The 21,328-nt window shown below is 27.5% G+C and overlaps 1 protein-coding gene across 8 annotated transcripts in view; it reads right to left on the reverse strand.

The window, feature by feature from the left end:
• Nucleotides 1–21,328, reverse strand: part of LOC136975640 (nephrin-like) — a 120,168-nt gene that overhangs the window by 2,134 nt on the left and 96,706 nt on the right. For all 8 annotated transcript variants that reach the window (XM_067270721.1, XM_067270719.1, XM_067270718.1 and 5 more), the window contains 6 exons: nt 15,834–16,109; nt 11,797–12,096; nt 9,952–10,224; nt 5,725–5,895; nt 5,510–5,652; nt 2,850–2,925 (listed from right to left, as the gene is read on the reverse strand). In XM_067270721.1, coding sequence (XP_067126822.1) covers nt 2,850–2,925; nt 5,510–5,652; nt 5,725–5,895; nt 9,952–10,224; nt 11,797–12,096; nt 15,834–16,109 — 1,239 coding nt within the window. The remainder of the gene's footprint in view (nt 1–2,849; nt 2,926–5,509; nt 5,653–5,724; nt 5,896–9,951; nt 10,225–11,796; nt 12,097–15,833; nt 16,110–21,328) is intronic.

Raw genomic sequence — 21,328 nt, forward strand, 5'->3', positions numbered from 1 at the left:
ACAATACATCTAGTTCTGGAATAGTAATTATTCCAGTACTAGATGTTTTTACCTCTACATTTTTACCTCGATTGCCACCTGTGGATAAGGAACAAAAAAATTTCTTAGCCTTTCTATTCTTCATAATCTCTTCAAAGTACAACAGATTACATGAGTATCCTTTCAAAATTTCAATTTTTAAAACAATTTATGTAATTTTTTAATATTTGCGACATTTAAAAAAATTATTATTTCCAGGAATTTCATTTTAAAAATATCAAGTTCATCTTTGGTGCCACCATTTTACAGAAGAGAAATGTAAGCTTTTTTTTATGCTTTTATACTTTAAAATAATTCGTACGATGTAAAATGTTAATAGAAAAACTGTAAACTATAAAAGATTCACTGCATTAATCTGCCATTTTATTTTCAAAACAAACATTTATATTAAAGTGTTCTAATCTGACTTAAAGTTCTCTTTGTGTATTTTGCCTTTCTTTATAATCAAATAGCCTTGTTTCTAAGGGCTCTCACAGGTTGGACACTTTATCTCAGCTCTACTTTAATTTAAATTTATCTATTCTAAGTTTATTATACAATTTAATGATAAAAAAAAGGAAGCCATAAAGAGCATTTTTCTGTTTAAATAAAAAGTGTAGTTGTGGATTAGAAAGTAGCATTTTGGTACTCTTTATTTTAGCAATACACAACTGAATGTAAATCTAGTTAAAAATTAAAACTATAATAAAATACCATATTTTCCAGCATATAAGATGACTTTTTAACCCAGGAAAATCTTCTCAAAAGTTGGGGGTCGTCTTATATGCTGGGTGTTGTCTTATAGGGCGAGTATATCCCAAACTCTATATTTTAACTGTAAAAGTCAGGGGTTGTCTTACATGCCCAGTCATTTTAGAATTAAATAGATATAAATTTTGTCCAAAGAAATAATAATTGAATAAAAACATATTATTCTAAAATAAGAAAATTATATTATTTAAAAATTTGGTTAAATTTATCTTCAATTTCTTGAAATAACAATAATAATACTAACTCCAATTAGAAATTCTTTTTTAATAATATATTTTTTCTGGCACTTATTCATTTTTTATTATTTTCAGAATTACTGTCAATATTTTATAGCTAATAACAATTCTATCACTTACAATATTAAAATAATATTATAATCTTAAATTAATTATTATAAAAAATTCAACTTTTCATTCTTAAAAGAACAATAATTTACTCTATATAGAATAAATTCAAAATATGATATTTAAGATAATCATTAAATAATGTTAGCTTTATTTAAAATAACTATCAAATTATCTATAGAAGTATTGAAATAAGTAAATTTTTATTTATTTCAGCACTTCTATAACTTTTCAGTATGAAGAATTTAGTGCTGATTCATTTTCATCCATCCATTTATAAATTTTGCAGAATCTCTCTCCAGACTTTTGTTTAGATTATTAGCGAGTTCAGATTACTGAGAGTGTACAATATTTATAATACTTAAATGATGTAGTAGGAATGTAACTTTTTCACACTATGTATGTATGTATGTATGTATGTACAAAATCTTAGTCAAACAATCCAACTGTATTCTGATTGAGTTACAATAAGGCTAAATAATTAACAAGGCATTAAGTATTTTGGCTACAGATAGGTGGTTAAGCCACTATCTCTAGCCAAATAATATTTATCGGGTTTATCATATATGCAAAGTCCTGGTACACTATGTTGTGTTGCTATGTAACAGTCAATTTTAAAGATGAATTCATCTTCCTCTTTCTACACAAAACAGTGATCAGTGATAAATTATCAGCATTGGAAGATTGGACAGAGAATCAATTCAGTATTGTAAAATCTTATGAGAGTGCTAGAGATATATTTAGAATGTAAGGCCAGGAAAAACTCTTTCTTGAATTATTTTAATATAAGACTATTCTGCAGTAAGGAAATAGCAGATGTTAAGAATCTTGTCACAGGTTATTTTGTACCCTCCTTACAACTTAAACTTGACTCATTAAACTTCTGGTTGTTTCCAAAATTAAGAGAGATGTTAAAAGGTCAATACTTTTCATTGATACCAAAATTGAACAGCATATAAGCCAATCAAATTTCAGCACTGGGGAAAATTGAGGAAAAACCATTAAGTTTTTTCATGCATGGAATGTAAAAATGTATTAAATATTTAGAAATATATTCTAAATGATAATTAGTTTGAAATATAAATATATATAATTAAAAATATTAATTTTTTTATTTTTTTAACACTAATAACATTATTTGCTTTCTTCTCAAATTAATTTTCAATCAACCTCCATATTACAATGTATTCAGTTTTCATCTCTCTATGCTGATAAATAAATTAAAACAAGTCATAACTTATATATTATTCCACCTCATATTTCAATCTGATCTAGACTATACAGATTGAGATGAAAACATCAAGTAAAAATTAAATTTTAAATTAGTTTGAAATTAATGTATATCAATTGGTAAGAGGAAATTAATTAAAATGTGATAAAATACGCATATGCTTTGAAAGATCTATGAAGAAAATGTTCTTGATGATTTATATTTGGTTAATCCTGTGTAAGAAGAAATTCAAAAATAATTTTAAATAGCAATTAAATCTGCACAAGAAATTGATATTCAACTTTTTTCTTTTGTGAATCAATTATACCTGAAATCAAGAGAATTCAGCATTATTAGCCAATGACAGAATTTCTGAGAATAAATGATATAGCTATATATGTTCCAATCATATTATTTTTGCAATAAATAAAGTAACAAGGAAATTGTGCAAATTATAAATATTTTCCGATTAATATAAAGTTCAGATATTTCAATTCATTTCTTACTTTCATCACTTCCTTTTCTGCTTCGAGCATAATCAGCATTGGTCGATTCTTCACACACTATTTTACTGTCTCTCACCTGTAATTACACATATATAAAATATTAATTATTTCACATGTTTGAATGCTACTTATTATATTAATAATATACTTTGATATATATTTTGTAACAATCCATAAAATAAAAATTTGAATGAAGACTAATTCCCTGACATTTTATTTCCAACAACAATATAAATATCAAAAATTTTTCATATACTTGCTAACAGAACACATACTAATGTTCTGTTACGAAGGCTATTTTTTAAACAAGGTCCATTTTTTAATAAGAAAAAAATACTGTAAATATCATTAAAATATATTTTTTCCCATATTCTACATACTTTTATCTACTTTTCTACATAATTCCTGTTTTTGTTCAAACATTTGTCATACTGCTCAACAATATTTTAAATTCTGACTTCAAAGAAATCTGCCACCTGTGAAAAAGCCCAATCCATGACTGCAGTTTTCACTTCTTCATCATCAATGAACCATTGACCACCAAAAAACTCCTTTAAGTATCAAAACAAGTGAAAATCGCTGGTTGCAAGGTCTGGACTGTAAGGTGGATGATCCAGTTGTTCCCATCCAAAAGAACTGATTAGACCTTGTGTTTGTGCAGAAACATGTGGCCTTGCATTGTCATAGAGCAGTAATGGAGCATAATTCAGTTTCTCTGAAACAATGGTATGCAAAACTGTTCTTGAAACCTATAGAAATTCAATTGAAAACATTGAAATCTGAATCGTCTGTCCTGTTGAATTTTGTTATCCACATCACAAACCAATCTTCAGAAATCAGAGAAGGTCAGCCAGGGTGTGAATCATCATGCACATTAACCCACCTGTCTTTGATCATTCTCACCCACTTTGGAACTTTACTGTCACTCATAGCATTATCACCGTAAACTTCACAAATCTGACAGTAAATTTCCATTGCTGCCAAGTTTCTTGCACTCAAGAATCGAATAACATATCATATCTCACAGTTGGCGAGTGACTCAATTTTCTTAAACATTATAAACTTTTACAGCTCAGCACACAGACAGATGATACGACTGCAAATGGTGTCTAAACGCACGTAAAGAATGCTCAAAGCAGAAGCACATATGCACTGCAGTGATCGCACGTCATTCTCACTCTCATTCACAAATGGACCTTATTTTAAAAAAATAGCCCTTGCATGTTATCATCAAGCTACAACCTTTTTTTTAATGAATCAGTTTTTTAAAATTTATGAATTTTTACAAAGTTTTCAAAATTTATGTAAAAAGATATTTTATATATTTTATAAATTTTTAGAAACCAAATCCAAGGTCAAGATCAGACCCTTATAATCATTTGTTTACAGTAGTATCAAAACATGTGGCTATGGCTAATTTATTACAGGCAATTTAAACAGGCAAATTCTTGGTATACTTAACTATCATTGATGATTTATTTCATTTAATTTCTGCTTCATTGTTGCTGAAAAATGTTCTAAATGTTCTTGTTTACACTTCTCAATACAGGTTCACAACTTCTTCGTAACAATTGTAACACAACAGAAAAAACTTTTTATTTTCTTCACCTAGCACCTGACACTCAACAAAGCATAACACTGACTCTCCATCAGACACACTGGTCAACACTAACCCATCACACAACAGAATGTACTAATTCCTTTGTTCCCTTGTTTTAGGCAGGAAAATTTCATCCCACATTCTTAAGGGATTACAAAAGATACTTCCAAGTCACATGAGAATTTCTGTTTAGTTTTATATCTCAAATATAGTTTTTATATCTCAAAACATTGAAATGAATTTATATCACATAAATTAGATTCACACAAAATCAAATAATAAATCAAACTTAATAGTTGCTAAGTATTTCTTCCATTAGCACAATGTTTAGTATCCCTTTCTTATGAACTTATATACCAGCATGTTTTGTTTGTGGAATTTTTTCATTTTATATGTTAATACTATTTGAAGCAATTTCATCTTTCTTATTTTCTTAGTTTTCAGTTAAAATATTTTGTTAACTTCCTGAAAATAATTTTTTGTCATTCTATACATAAAAGTTGATTTTATATTTAGTCTTTTTTGTTATAGCACATGTTCCTAATGCATAAATTTATTCATACATGAAAGGATAAATAGAAAAATAAAATCACTAAATGCAAAATCTTAGCTCATAAATGATTTTTTTAAACATAAATATGCTTTGTGTTCCTAAGTAATATTAGGTGAACATGAAAAATGATCGGCACAGAAATATATAAAACCCATGCAATGTATCTTCTCTCTTACCCCAGTTTACTCATGTGTAGAATGGTGTTATCCCAAGATTTATCAAGAAAAGTACACAAAGTATTAATACAGCATCCCAAAAATGAGTAAATATCATGGTTATATGAATCAAGTAGTAGGCAAAAATAGGAAAGCTGTACATATTGAAGAAAAGCTTTAAATAAAAAAAAATTCTTTGTAAGACTTTAGGTTTTCAATGTTCTGCCCCTAATTTTATCACTATTAGCTCTGTTATTTTTATTGCACAAAATTCTACAGATAATGACTTCTTAAATACATTTACTGCATTATAAGAGAAATGACCATATATAAATTAGAAATTATAACTAACCTGGAAATCTTCAAGAGTTATGTGGTCCTGTGATAATGTGGCAGTAAAGAAGAAAGCTCTACCATTATTACTAAGTAATTTTTGTAAACCTATCACTTCTTTTGGTTTATCAGTTGAACCAGCAATTAAACTCTCTCTTCTCACTTTAAAAAACATAAAATATGTTAATCTATCATTTATTATATTTTCCATTTTTATTTTATCTTATCTTTTACCTGCACATGCTCTTTGGTTCCAATTCCTTCTTTTTTGAAAACAAAAAAATAGCAAAATATTAACAATTACTAATAAACCTCCAACAGCAGCTGCTGTGATCCACCATAACTGGATGTTCTTCTTCCCTCCAGTTCTAGATTTATCAATTGTTGTATTCAAGATAGGAAAACCTGTAAAACATTTATACAACCATTAGTGTGATATATTAATTATGTGTTTTAGTTTAACACGTTGCCTTCCATGTTGCTTTTTCAGGATTCCGGTGTAAAACGCCAACTTAATTTAATTATATTATATTATTAAAAACTCTAATTAGAGTACATAGTAATATTCAAAGAGCACATAGAATGTGTTCTTTTTAAAAAAAGATCTTACAAATTATCTCGTAGTTGGCATACATAACAGAAAGCTCTTCACTAAAGCCAAACTACAAGTTAATTTATGAACAGACATGATTCGACCTGTCACTTTGCTACGGCTGAGTCAGAGATATGAGTCTACATTTCTTAGTAATAAATAAGATATAGAGTCGAGCGCATCACATTTATGTCTTTCTTGAGTGTGTTGTTTTATAATTATTTTTATAATCAAATTATAAATATATATATATGTATATACACAATGCACACAAACTGTTTCAAAAAGTTCTTCTAAAATAAAACTTATAAAGTTTAGAGAAGCATTCGTTGAGGCATTGATTGACGAAGAGATTCAACTAGTTTAAAAAAAAAATTAGATTACAAGAGCTTCATTATTTACAGAGTATCTCACCTACTGAAAAAGAACAGCATCTGACAAAGCCATGTTGAATTTGTACCAAAGCTAAAAGACACCAAAAAACACCAATCTGTCCAGAGAAGTTTGCGTGGAAGATTGTTTTAAAAATTATCACAAACAATAAAAATATTCTTTTGCTTTTGATTTTGAATGAACTTTTTATGATTATATTTTCTGTTCATTTATTAATAAGTGTTCTGTTCATGTAAGCCAATGTTGATTTTTCATTCTTGCCTCTGAAACTATCTATTCATATTTACACTGATATACTACGAATTTCATTGTAGCTGCACAAATATGGCAAGGAAACAAACTACGATATAACTCATAGTCGGCATCTTAGGCAATAACACAAACTACAAATTATATCGTAGTTGGCAGTCAACATGTTAAAGTGTACCATGGTATTATAGCAATAAGATACTCAAAAGTTTTTATTATTTTTATATAAAGTATTTATGTTTTCATCAATAAAATTCATTAGTAACAAAAAAATTAATAAGTTCCATAAAATAAAACCAACTTTCCCTTACAAATTTCTTAATTTATTATGTATCATCATAGGAAAATAACTTATAAACAAATTAATCTATTCTGGTAATTTTTTTTATTTTGATTATTGTAAATAAAAAAGCAGACAAATATTAATATATTTTTTATTACTTTTACATTGTATTGTACTTTTAAAAATAAATTTATTACTAATGATAAACATATAATAATTTTGAAGGTTATTTGCATTTATTCTATTTTGCTTTGTTGTAACTGGAAGATAGTCATCTCTTACTTGTATGGCATTACACTTTGTACATTTAAAATAAAAAATAAATTGACAAGTCAAGAATACTTCATTTAGAGTAAATGTATAAAATATATGAACTGCATCAATTTAAAACTTCTGAATTATAGTAAAACAAGCTATGATAACAATAATTTTTATAAAGGCAGAATTCTATATATATCAATCTAATTTTTAAAACCAACTACAGAAAAAAGATGACACCTACTTCTGATATGGAAAAAGTTTTAGTAAAATTTCTATAGAACATATTCACAACTAAAGTTTGAAAAATAGAAAAATCAAAAGAACAGGATTACAGGAGTGCAAAATACTTTCAGGACTAAAATTTCATTGAAAATTATCGCACACTAGCCCACAAAATAAAACAATTTATGAATCAATTAATAATTATACAACATAATTTGAAAAATTCAAATTAAATCATACAAATAATTAAACAGGATTACTGTATAATTTGCTACACAACATTAAACTTAATATAAAAATTTTTAAATTAAAAGAATACTTTAATAAGAGCATGTGCCATTATCTTTGAATAACAGATACAATTATAAACTTGATATAATACTGTATGTTGATTAATAGAAATAAAATTCAAGTCATCACTGATGTAACAAATGAGCTATTGTTAGCACAAGGTGCCAATTATCAAACTTTTTGATGTCCAAAAATGCAAAATTTCTTTAAGACAAGTTTTATTTTGAAAAATTATTTAAGGAATTTACCAAATCTTTGCAAAAAGATAAACTTTTGTTAGAGTTTGACTGACTTTTTCATCATTATTATCACTTTTGAAAATGCAACCATATTTTTATGATGTTTTAAAACATATTTTAACATTAACATTTTTTATTTTATAATAAATATATGAAAAAAATATGAAAAATAAAGGAAAACGATGTTTATAAAATGATCATTAAATAGCTAAATAAAAGTTTTATTAATACAGTTCAGAAAAAGTTTTTAAATGCAATTTACTAATTTGCAAATTTTCTATGTGAAGAATGAGTGAATATTTTGTTTTCAGCCAACATAAAACTTCATCCGTTACATAGTATGAAAAAGAGTTTTAAAATAAAAATGGATTTTCTTTCTTTCTAATCAACATCTTTAAGCATAGCTGAGACACTACTCCATTTCGGGTAGTATTTGCCATAATATTATCTTTTATACTGCAAAAGCTGAGACAGCTTTAATTCCCCCAAACTTCATTTGCACAATTGGACATACAGTCAAACCTTGGATTTTGAACACCTTGCTTTTCAAACAATTCGGTTTACGAACAAAATTTTGAATGCCATATTTGCCCTGGTTGCCATAAGATAACTTTGTTGCCAAATGAGCTACTTGGCAAGAATTGATCACAGATTAGAGAGACACAGATGATCAACTCCTTATATTTCCTCTGTTAAGTTGATGGTCTGACCAATCAATGACAGAGCTAAAACTCAAAAGTCAGTGGCACCGAGATTGCCTTGCGTCATTAGATGTTACTACATAAATCATCGACAATGTTGTTGTTCAAATTAGATTCCAATGCTCATGCAGGTAAGATACTACTACTGTTTATTGGTATGCATCACAACTGAATTTCGATTAAATTAATTAACAAAAACTCCATTAATTGACATTCCTATAATGTAAATGACATCCACAAATCTGTGTTTAAAGATGCTTAACTTAAACAACAAAAATTTATTAAATATAATATTATATATTACAATATTAATATTTAATTTAATATTTATTAATACAAGGTAGTCAGTTAATTAAAACTAAAAATAATAAAATAATAATTAAAATTCTGGTTTTTACACCATAACTGAAAGTAAAATTAAAAATAAAATCAAAAATTAATTAATTAAAATTGAAATCAAAATCAAATCAGTTAAAGCATAATATTTTGGAAAGTGTGGATAAAGTATTTGTTGTCTGGTTAGATAGATTTGTTTACATTTCATCCAGGCAGAGTTGAGTCTCTATTTATTGCACGTTTTTATGAAGTTATGGTTTTGGTTTCAGTTGGCAGTGACAGAATATTTTACTTTATATATATAATATTATATACTAAACTAAACAATCACTGTAATTAATTGGGTTATTATTTTGCTATTATTAATAATTAGATATTAAGTAATTTGGTATTAGGTAAAGTAATGCATCAGGCTTTGGGATGTTTATTATATTATATATAATATATTGCATTTATATGCATTTTTATAAACGAAATATAACTAAAAAGATAAAAAAAGGCTTTGTTTTGGTGGTCAGGAATGAATTAATTCATTTTATTTTGTTTCAGTTTGAGAACAAATCAGTTTTTGTACTACTATTAGAAATGAATTAAGTTCAAAAAACAAGGTTTAACTGTATTCTGCACCACTTTAAAATTATTTTAATAATTTTTAACTATAACAAATCATATCCAAATCTACAACAGTTTACAAAAGGTTATAACTTACTATTCTTAAAAATTTTAAGTAAATTTCTTTTATGAAATTAAATGTGTATACACAGCAAATAAAAATGATCAAAATAAAACTTTTAAGTTATTTTGATAAGCATAATTAAATCAGCAATAACATAAATTTTGGAAAGTTAAAAAATAAATATATAAAATAAAATCTAATAAAAAATCTATACATACTTTTACTAGTAATATTTAATGTCCTTTCTTCTGTATCTCCCATGAAGTTTGTTGCAGAGAGCATAAATACATAATCAGTTTCGGGCATTAAGTCTTTAACTTTACATAAATTATCTGCAACGTTAAGTTTAGTCCATATTTTGTCATTCCATTTCTTATATCGTATATAAAAAGACTGTTGATATCCACCATCGAATCCTGGCTTCCATCTTAAAACTACACTTTCGTGAGTTATTTCTGAAGCATAAAAATTATTAGGAATATCTGGAATACCTGCAATATATAAAATTAGTTATTATTATTATTACTACTATATAACCAAAAATAGACATAGTTTTTAAATGACTATTTTAGTTAATTTATATAAAAATGTATTTACAAAAAATATTATATTTTTAATGATGATAACATATTTTCTCATTTCTAAGATGCATCAAGTTTGAAATTAAATTTTAATATTTTTTTATGGAGGAAAAAATTTTTAACAATGACATTTATTAAGTTTTATCATATTAAGTAACAAGTTCAAAAACAATGCCATAAAACAATGGTGTTTGGCAATTCTATTTCCATGCTTTTCTTCATATACTATATAATAATTGTATCATGCTGCATCATGATGTCATCTTAAAAGCATTTTAAACATTAAAAAGTATTTTAAATTAAATGTTTGTTCCAGGAAAACTTTTAAATCAATGTCACTATGGAGAAGAATAGCCAAAAACAATTATTATTAATGCACAATGTATCATTCATCCAATTAAAGAATGAGATAATCATTGTCTATTGATGTTAAATGATTTTTTATTACTCATAAGTAATAAAAATTGTTTAATGCCAATAGACAGTGATTATCTTGTTCTTTAATTGGATAATAATTTGGTGTGGTGAACCTGGTCATTACTTTTATTCACAATGTATCATACAATCAACTCATGATTATTACTGTTTTAACTGCAGATGTAAGACATTTCTATTTTTGACAAATAAAACTAAATAAAAAAAGTGCATTTTAGAATTGAGAAAATGTGGAATATTCCAAAAACCATTCGAATGTTTTATTGTATTGGAAACAAAAAATAAATGCTAAATTAATTTTAATGTTTATCCTACATTTATCCTACAGTAGAATATATCTTAATATATTCTACTGTAGGACAGTATTTGTTCAACAGTATGCAGACCAAATAGGTCATTAGGCTTTAATTCAGAAAATAGAGATAAAATAAATAATACAAATAATAAACATTTGCATTGATGTGAATATATTTGAATAAAACAATACATTTCATGACAATGAATAAAACAAATGCAGTGAATAGTTCCAGCTTTGCAGAAAACAAAAAACTCTCTGAAAGTTTATGAATCAAAGAAGTTTTATTTTTAATTGAAGGAACAATTCCTTCAATTAAAAATAAAACTTCTTTGATTCATACTCTGGTAATACTCTCTCAACAGTCCAGACACTGCTGCTCTCTCTCTCTTCACACCAGCAATAACTTTTCTGTCCAATATTTTTCCTCTCCTTTTCTATCACTCAGCCAATTCAAGGATTCTTAGACTTTTTTTTCCTATATCAACCGATAAATAGAGATCAATAAAAACAAATGATAAGAATGGGAAAACAGGAAGAAAGCACATCTGGCAAGAAATTATCTGGGGTTAATATGAAAAGAAAACAAAAGAGAAAGACATACATGTTTATGGTATATACAAATTAAAAATAAAATGACAGTTGAATACCATACTTGTAACTTTCAAATATACAATACTATAAATAATTTAATTAAATTATGGATTAAGTTTTAAGTACCGGTAACAATAGAAAGTAATAAACAAACTCACTCTTTTGAACAAGTATAATTTTAAAAAAATCATATCCAATAGAATTTCTTGCAAGGCAGGTATAGATTCCAAAATTATCATAATCCACATTCTTAATAGTAAGTACACTTTTCCAAACATCAATTTCTTCTCTTTTCACTTCTATTTTGTACTTATTTGAATCTGTAATAACTGATCCATTAAAAGACCAAACAAATTTCAATTCGTCACTACAGTCAACAAAACAATATAATCTAGTATCCATTTTTAATTCTCCAGCAACTTTTGGTTGAATTTGGGAATGAAGAATAACAGGTTTGTCTACAAAAAAAGAAAATTTATATTTTGATATAATAAATAAAAGTAATTTTAAAATTCATTATGTAAAGACTTTAATGTAATTGTAATTACTTAAAGAAACATGCACAATTCCATTTTTATACATTTATTGGTATTTCATAGCGTGTAAAATAAAATTACAAAGTTAGCAACTCAACATTTTCTGTACTCTTTCCTGCAAAACATTTTAATGGAACAAACGTTTTTGGCCTCTTTAAGGGGCTGCCTCAGGTTTTCAAATTATTCTAAAATCAAACATTTAATTTTAGAATAGTTTGAAAACCTGAATCAGGCCCCTTAAAGAGGCTGAAAAATTTTAATGCAAAACAATATTTGTTCTATTAAAATTTCTTGCTGTAAAGAGAATGAAGGGTGTTGAGTTGCTTACTGTTAAAGTGTTCCAGCTTATTAAGAGTATACAATTACAAAAATGTGAAATCATTAACTGTGAAATTTTAGCTTAATAAATCTTCCTAAATGATGCCAACAGCTATCGTTATTGGTTAATAATAAATTCATTGATTCACAACTTCATTTATTGCTTTATTCTCTATAACTTTATATATAAATTTTTATATCATACTCCGTATTAATAAAAAGCTATTATTAAATGCTTAAATAATAAAATAAAAACATGTAGAAAAATTTCTTAAATAAATTAATAAATTTGTCTACATGTTTCTTGATGAAATGGAGTGCAGTTACTGTAAAATAAATTAATATATCAAATATTTAACAATCCACTAAAATTTGTTAAATTATAATTTGGTTAATAAATTAATGATTAGAAATGTAGACTGCAAAGGCATGCAATATCTGTCATAAATTATCAAATTATATTTTTATTCAAAGGTTAAAGTACAAATCTAGAATGAAATATAAATCTGCCTAAATCATATTTTTCAGCAATCATCATTCCAACCTTGTCTAATGCATTGTGTATTGATAATGCAATAAGCATCTAGAAAAATACTAAGATAAAATTTCTTTAAAAATATATTAATTATTTTAAAAATTCTGACTACAAATATTCTGAAATGAAAGTTAAGGCTGGTTCATATTTTGTCAGAATGGAAAAGAGAATGTATTTGTTCTCTTTTTTGTTATTCTCTTTTCACAAATATTCAAATTTTGAAATAATAAGAGTGAAACATGCATAAGGTAGCAATATTTTTGGTTTAAAATATTTAAAAATTAATATACTTTAAATGTTCATCAAAGAAATAGCCTATTCATAAAATCCTTTTAAAAAATATATGCTTTTAGTACATTCCAGAAGAAAAAAAATGAACATTACAAATTGATAAAAAGAAATAGAAAAAGAATATTCAGTACAGGTAATACCTGATAATGAAGATACAACTAGAAACTAATTTTGGATACAACTAGAAACTATACAAACCAAACGCCAAGCAACAGTAAAGCAACAACCACTGCCTTATGACATTGGGCTAATTGTTGGCTATAATTATTATAAATTACTGATAAATTTGACCAAAGAGGGAGAGGAATTAGGCACCATCTCATAATAAATTTAATAATTATAATTTAATTAAATAATTTTAGATTAAACTGGAAGAAAGAATTGTACATTATAAAGAGTGTGCTGTTCCTAAAAAAATGTTATAAAGAATCTCTTATTAATGTAGGAAAATTTTACATTTTTGCAATGAATATATTACAATGCATAAGCCATTATTTAAAACATTAAAACTATAGAACAGAAACCTAAAAGTAATAATATATTTCCATAAATGCTTTTGATGTTACAAAAACCAAAACTAGCAAAAAATATCACTGTGCAATAGCTGAAAAATTTTCTTTTTCTGCTGAATATATACAAATGTGCAAATTTTGCATATAAAAAAGTGACTTATCAAAGTATCATATACAAAAGAGTAAGTTGTCTAAAGCCAAAAACTAATTGTATATTTTCAATATTTTATGTAAGTTTTAAGTTACTATTTATTAAAATTTGGATCTTTATATTTGAATAATTTATTATCAAAAATGTAAAGGAGATGAATAAAAGTATCATTATACATTTCTGGGTAAAATTACAGCTCTGAATGAAGCAGTTGGGACTTTATCAGAACTGTAGTAGGAGTAAAAATGTCAAAGGAACTGATGACCTTTGGTTGCAAGATTTAGTCCCTTAAAATTAGCATGTCTGGAATTTTGAAGATCCTCAAAAATGGAGTGAAATTTAAAGTGAAAAATTCTGGAACTATTTCTCAAAACAGTGCTAAAAATCAACTGTTTTCCATTTTACTAAAGGTGGCTAAAATTGCATAAAACATGATAAATGCCATTGCACCAACTACTTTCAGGACACAGAGTTATGCTGCACACTCCATCATATTAGATTGGGCTCTATTTCTGTTACTGATAATTTATTAGCCCAATCTAATCTGGCAGTTATTTGGATTTAATACACAAAAACTATATTTTTAGTAATTAAAAAATTTATCAGTTTAAAAGACTTCTTTCCAATTTAAATCAACAAGCAATTTGATTTAGCAGAAAATATCTGAATTTCATAGTTTTCATATTGTTTATTTTCAAAATGAAAACTTTCTTTTAAAGTTATGTATTATTTTCTAGTTTTATTATTTTACAAATAAATTATTTTAATAATCCACAAATTCAGTTACTCTCTAATATAAATTCTTTTAATCATTGACTTTTTTATTAGCTTAAGTAATTGTTTCTCGTTTATAACTAAAAATGCATATTTTCAGTGGTAAATTCTTTTAATCATTGATTTTTTTTCTAAGATGCAACATTGCATCTTTTATAATTTTAATAATCAGAAAATTCAGAATTATTATTTTAGAACTATAACTAATAAAAATTAATGTTTTAAAGAGATGTATGTTAATTAAATTTCATTATTTAATTAGTTTTATTTTATTACTAGAATAATCCTTTGTTTAATGACAACTGATTCCACTGAATCATTCATTATGCGACATCTCATTAACTAACTTTATTTTTTCAATGAAACATTAAAGAATTGATTCTGGTTTATGGACTGACTAATTTCAGATCTTATTTTTAACCACTGTCCTCACATTTACTTTACTAAGGACTAATATGCCACCAACTCTGTTTGCATTATGCAAAAAACAAATGAGATACTAAAAACTCATCTGTATCTTTTGTTAAAACTAATATTAATACAAGGCAAATAATTATTCAAATAGATGATAAAACTTTAAACTACTCTTTCTAGCTAGCATTGCCTGAACATGAAATCTAAGATTGTCTTCAATACAAATTCTGCTTGTTAATAGAACTAAATGTCTCTATAAAAGATAACTCATTAACCAAACCACTTATTAAACAAGAGTCTATAATAAAATATCATTCAACAAATTAAATTCCATTAAAAAATAACCCAATAAAAATTCAATAATTGTTGATCATTTTGTGAACATATTTAAAAAAGTTTTGAATGAATTCTGACATATAATTAATTATATATTTAAGGAGTCTGTTACTTCTTATCATCTTCAGCTTTCATTTTATTTCAATTAATTTTATTATAGTTATCAGAAAAAAAATTATAATAAAGAAAAAAACATTAAGTAACAAGTAAACACATTTCCATTTTCTTATGTTAATGTTATTTCTTAAAAACAAAATTCAAAAGTGTTTATTTATGAAAACCTCAATTAAATAATTATTACATAAATTGTAAAATTGATATATCTTACATAATATAACTAATTGTGCCGTTCTAACTACAGGTTCTCCAATGCCATTATATGCAACACATTCATAAATCTTGCTGTCGTTCTTCGTAACATTAAAAACAGTGACAACAGCTCTATCTCTCATAACAACAAAATTAAGTATATCTTCACTATCTTTTTTCCTCCATACCACAACATCTTCAGTTAGAGGATTAGCATCAACAACACATTCAAAACAAACACTTTCCCCTTCATTAGCTTTAACAAGGGATGTTATGTTGGTTATGTTAGCACCATCTAAAAAAAAAATAGTTTACATTAATTTAAATATTTAAATATAAAGTGGAAACTACAAAAAAGTATAAAGATAAATTTATTATAATTACATAATCTAAGAGATTAAATTTTCTTATACAATTATAACAACAAATAAAAATTATTTTCATGGGGTAAAATGCTGCTTTAATGGAGCATAAAAATTTGAAAAAACCAACAAAAACTGCTCTAGCAATTTTTAGCTTAATATTCATCTTTAGAAATGTAGTAGAATTATATAATTCTGTTGATATGGACATGATGAAATAATCAGCACATTCAAGAAATTATTTAAAAGCAACTCAAAAATTGCAGACATTAAATTACATAATTGAAAAAATGAATAAATTATAAATTAAATAAATAAATTAACAAAAAATAAAATCCATTGCAGTTGTTGCTATAATAACTAAGAATTTAAAATACAAAAAGAACAAAATGTAATCTTAACTTCATTATTCTTTAAGTTTGTTGCCATAGTAGTTATTGTTGCTATACATGTTAACTTGCCTCTGTCTGTGTGTGGGTATGCATATGTGTGCACTTATGCTTAGAAGCACTTGCAAGTTTTAATTATGATCTAGTTACTTAAAAAATAACTAGAATCAGTGACAGGGAACCCTTTGTAATCAGAATGTTATATCTCATTTTATAAGGATCTCATAAGGCTGCATATTGTATTGCAGGTAGCATTAGTAAATCCATTTAGTTTACATACACCAAAAATGTAAATAAATTGTACTTGGATAGGTATCTTTTTTGAGAAAAAGAACACTTTTATAAATGAAACTGATGACAGCAAAATTAAACTTATATTATTTTGTATTGTTATCAGATTATATAGAAGCTACAAAAGGCTCCTCAGGTTCCTCACTTGTGACCTAAAGTTTTTGATGATCATTAAAGGTCATCAAAAACTTATATAACCAAAATCACACAAAAACATAATTTCTTACCCATTTCAGAACTGTGTTTAAAATCGCTTCAATAAAAAAATTATTATATTTGGATTTATTAGATTTTTCATCATTTAAATATCTTTGAAATATTTAAACATTTCATTATCTAAGGTTTCAAAAATATAATCAAATGTACTATACAGTCAGCTTCATATTGAGCTATATTAAGGCTAATTAATTAATACAATATTAAACAATTTGGCTAAAGGTAGGAAGTTAATCAGCCATCTTGTGTTAAATTAAATAATTAGAAATAAATAAATTTAACTTAGGATATTCTGGGAAAAAAGAAATTGGCCTGGAGCAGGACTCAAACCTGCAACTCCTGCTTACTGTGTAGATGCTTTGCCAATTATGCTACTCAAACTTGTGAGTTCCCAGACGAGATCCAAAATTGCATAAATCGCGGAATTCTTGTGTTTAAATTATAACAGATTATGTAAAAGTGAAAGAGAAAAAACTCTTGATCTAAACATGACACAAAATGTAAACAAGTCTCGGAACGGACTCCAACACATGTTAAACAATCTGTCATTGTCAAACCAAAAGGAAGAACTCTGACACAAGCACTCATAAATAGGTAGAATTCTGACTTGTGTGCTCATAAATAGTCAATCTAGGAAAACAATTTCGGAAAGAGGAGAAAGATTTAATGAATAGAAAAACATCGCATATGATTGTAAAAGTTCCCAGATGACAGAAATTGTAAACAACAGACTAAATCATGAGTGCAAGTCTTGTGGTTTTATCAACAATCTCTGAGAACAATAGACGAAAGGGCACCAGATAAACACCCCAAATTGGACCTTTCTCATGACCCAAGTCGGTCCCAGTTTTCACCTGAAAACAAAGGAGAGACCAATCGGAAAGCGGGGAAGGGGATGAGGGGCCAATCAGAAATATGAATAGAGAGAAAAATTATAAAAATTGGAATTTCAAGGTCAAAGGACAGTTTCCTCTGGATTAAACTCACCGTGTGCTTTACATAGTGAATTGTGTTGTTGCCCAAGATGTCTCTGCAACTCTCAAATCATCTCCAACACCCAGCGATCTCATCTCGTCCACCCTGGGACTTCGACAGAAAGAAAAATCCTCTCCATCCCGAAGGACAATAAAGAAGTGGAACTGAACTTTCACATAGATGTAAGCATAAATGTTACCAAATAAACAGCTTTTCTTTTATAAAACACTTGTCATCAATTGCCTCCTCCACCACACCCACATGCAAACTTCCCTTAGGTTCATCTTGACACGGGATTAAATGATCCCCGCCTAAAAGATGGCAACGTGACATTGGTGCCGAGGAGTGGGCTTTCAAGTTCCCTATCTCCACCAGTCAACGATCTTAGAACTTCCATCCAATCTTAGCTTCCAATTAATCAATTTGGATATAATAATACTGGTGACTCACTGCATCAAGTGCAGATGATTTTAGCACCTACAACCCTCCTTAGCTCTTGGCTAACACAAAATTAATCTAGCAGGCCAACTGCCTCCTCTTGCCAACTTGTTTAATAACATATTAATTAATTAATCTTAATATAGCTTGATATGAATCTAGTTGTTTTCTTGGTTGGTAAAGAGTATTGAGTTGTTTGTATATGTTACTCTAAAATATACTTTTTCAAATATTATTTTTACCATAAATCAAATATAGTTGATTCCACTTATTTGGGACACATTAAAACCTGGCTAATTTGTCCCAATTAAGCAGCTGTCCCAGTAAAGTGAATTTCAACAAACAAAATCTAGAATAAAAAATGGGCAATGAAGACAAAAACCATTCATTGAAAAATATAATTAATATAATTAATATTCAGTATTATATATATATATATAATCATTTAACCAAAAAGAAAAGAACAATTATTTTTGCAGAAATTTATCAAGTATCTCTTCATGGATTTTCTTTATACTTTGCAAGTGGGTAAAATTGGTGCAGGTATTCATCTCAGAAATGGGACTTCCTTCATTTCCATCTTGCATAAAATACAGTCTTAGTTTAGAAATAAATTTTCTGTCTTCCTAGTCATTAAGTCTTGATCAAGAGTATCATCTCTTCATTAGCGAGGTTGAGGCCAAACTTTTAAATGCATACATCAGACATTCAGTGCTGCTTTCCTGTAAGCATAGAAGTTTGACAATGGCATTTGGATAGTCAGTGGAATTATGCTCGACATTCCAAACGACATTGTCAAACTTCTAGGCTTACGGGAAAGTGGTGCTGAATGTCCAACATACATGTTTTCATGTTTAAAACTTTGGCCTCAACCTCACTACTATCTTATCTTCTTTAGTTTTTAGGTGCTTTTCCAAAACAACTTGTTAAATAATTGCATTTACACAATCCACATTTTCATTGTAACATGAAAAGTTGTTATAAATTATAAAAATTCTTTGTTAAATTTCTAGAAACAACCCATGCCTGCCCTGCCATATGCCCTCATAACTGTCCATGATTATATGCTAGTGTAATGTGTCCCAATAAAGTGATAGAATGTCCCAAATAAGAGAATAAATTTGCCTTATATTATCTTTTTTGTTTCTGTCTTTCAATACATGTTCCATATAAATGATAATCCCAATTAACTGAAATGTACTGTATGCTCTTTGCCAAAAAATAACACAGCCAAAAAATTTAAAAAAGTCAAAAGCAGTATGCAAAAAACTGATAGTTGGGTATATCTGTGATGCAAATTGCTCTACAAAACACAATCAGCCTGTATTAGAACCATGAATCCCAAGAGATAAGGGCTGTCACATCACTGTTGTTAATAGTTTAGAGGGATTGTCAGTTACCTATGCTACTATTTACTCTATGGATGCTGCAAAAAATTTGACATTTCTATGAACATTTGATAGTGTTTGAGAGAGAGAATGAATTGTTAGACTCTGAAGAGCCAGCTGGTCATACCAACCTATCACTCACCATTTGAGTTAAGTCACAGCATTGTGGATGTGAGATGATGTTTGCAATGGCGTAGAAGGCCTACAGACCTACTGACAAGGCTGGTTGGCTTTACAGGACAATCAGATGGAAGAATCATAAGATAGTGAAAGAAACCCTAACTTTCAATGTCATCATTGGCCACCATCCAGTACATGCAGTACTCTTTATATAAAATCCAGTAGTAAGTTGCACCATTGCCAAGTGACTAGCAGTAATAGAATGCCTGCCATCAATAAATGAACATCAAAAACTTCATCTAGTATGTGCTATGTCACAGAAGCATGGTTAGTTTGAAAATGGCATCATATTGTCTTTAGCAACAAATCCTGCTTTTATCTAGGTGTTGATAATAACCATGTGCAAGTATGAAAAAGATTCAGTTAACAGTTACAAGTAATCTCAGTTGTTGAAAGCACATTGCATCACTAGAGGTGTAGTGGTGTAGGGAGCCATTTCTTATGATAACCAATCTCTCTTAGTAGTGATGTAACATGAGCTGATAGTCCAGTCACATACTGACAAGATCCTGTGGCCAGCCATTGTGCCTATAATGTTCCATCTTTCAGGAGCCATTTTACAACAGGATAATACCCAGTCATGCACAGCTCTGTTTCTTGAAAGTCTTTTGTGAAACTGAACCCCTTCTTAGCCAATCAGATCATCAAACTTCTTCCTAATTGAGCATGTCTGGGACATCAAGTATAGCTGTCCTTAAACACTGATGATCATGAACACTAGTTATGAATCACATGACAAAATGTGTCACACAACAGTATAAGAGTTTTGTTCAATTCAAAGCTTTGCTGTGAAGAAAGCTATGCAGTCTACATTTTATATTTTAAAGTGTCTGATTTTGGTTTATTTTGATGTGATCTGTCAATAGAATGATTGTGTTCCAAAAACATTAATTTAATAAATATTTTCTAGCTCCTAGAGACTCTTATTGTGAGACATTTTTTGTGTAAATGTGATATTAACAAATAAACATTCAATGAGAATAATATAATTTTGATGATAAATTAGTTGAAAAATGCAAACACACAAATAATTTATTTCTGTTTTTTTTTTCAGATAATTTACAGTAGACATTATATTATTCTCATCAAATATCTATTCTTGATATTCCAAAATGCTAAAAACTTAAAATTATTTAACCATTACTGAATGACAGATGAGCATAAGGAATGAAATATAGTAGAAACTTCATATTTAGGCATTTCATATATTCATAATTTGGAATATTTGCAACTGTTTTCCATAATCAGTTTTTAAAATACTTTCAATACTTTCCA

Source organism: Centruroides vittatus, unplaced genomic scaffold (assembly GCF_030686945.1).
Source record: "Centruroides vittatus isolate TY-2023 unplaced genomic scaffold, ASM3068694v2 contig_377, whole genome shotgun sequence".
Lineage (NCBI taxonomy): Eukaryota > Metazoa > Arthropoda > Arachnida > Scorpiones > Buthidae > Centruroides > Centruroides vittatus.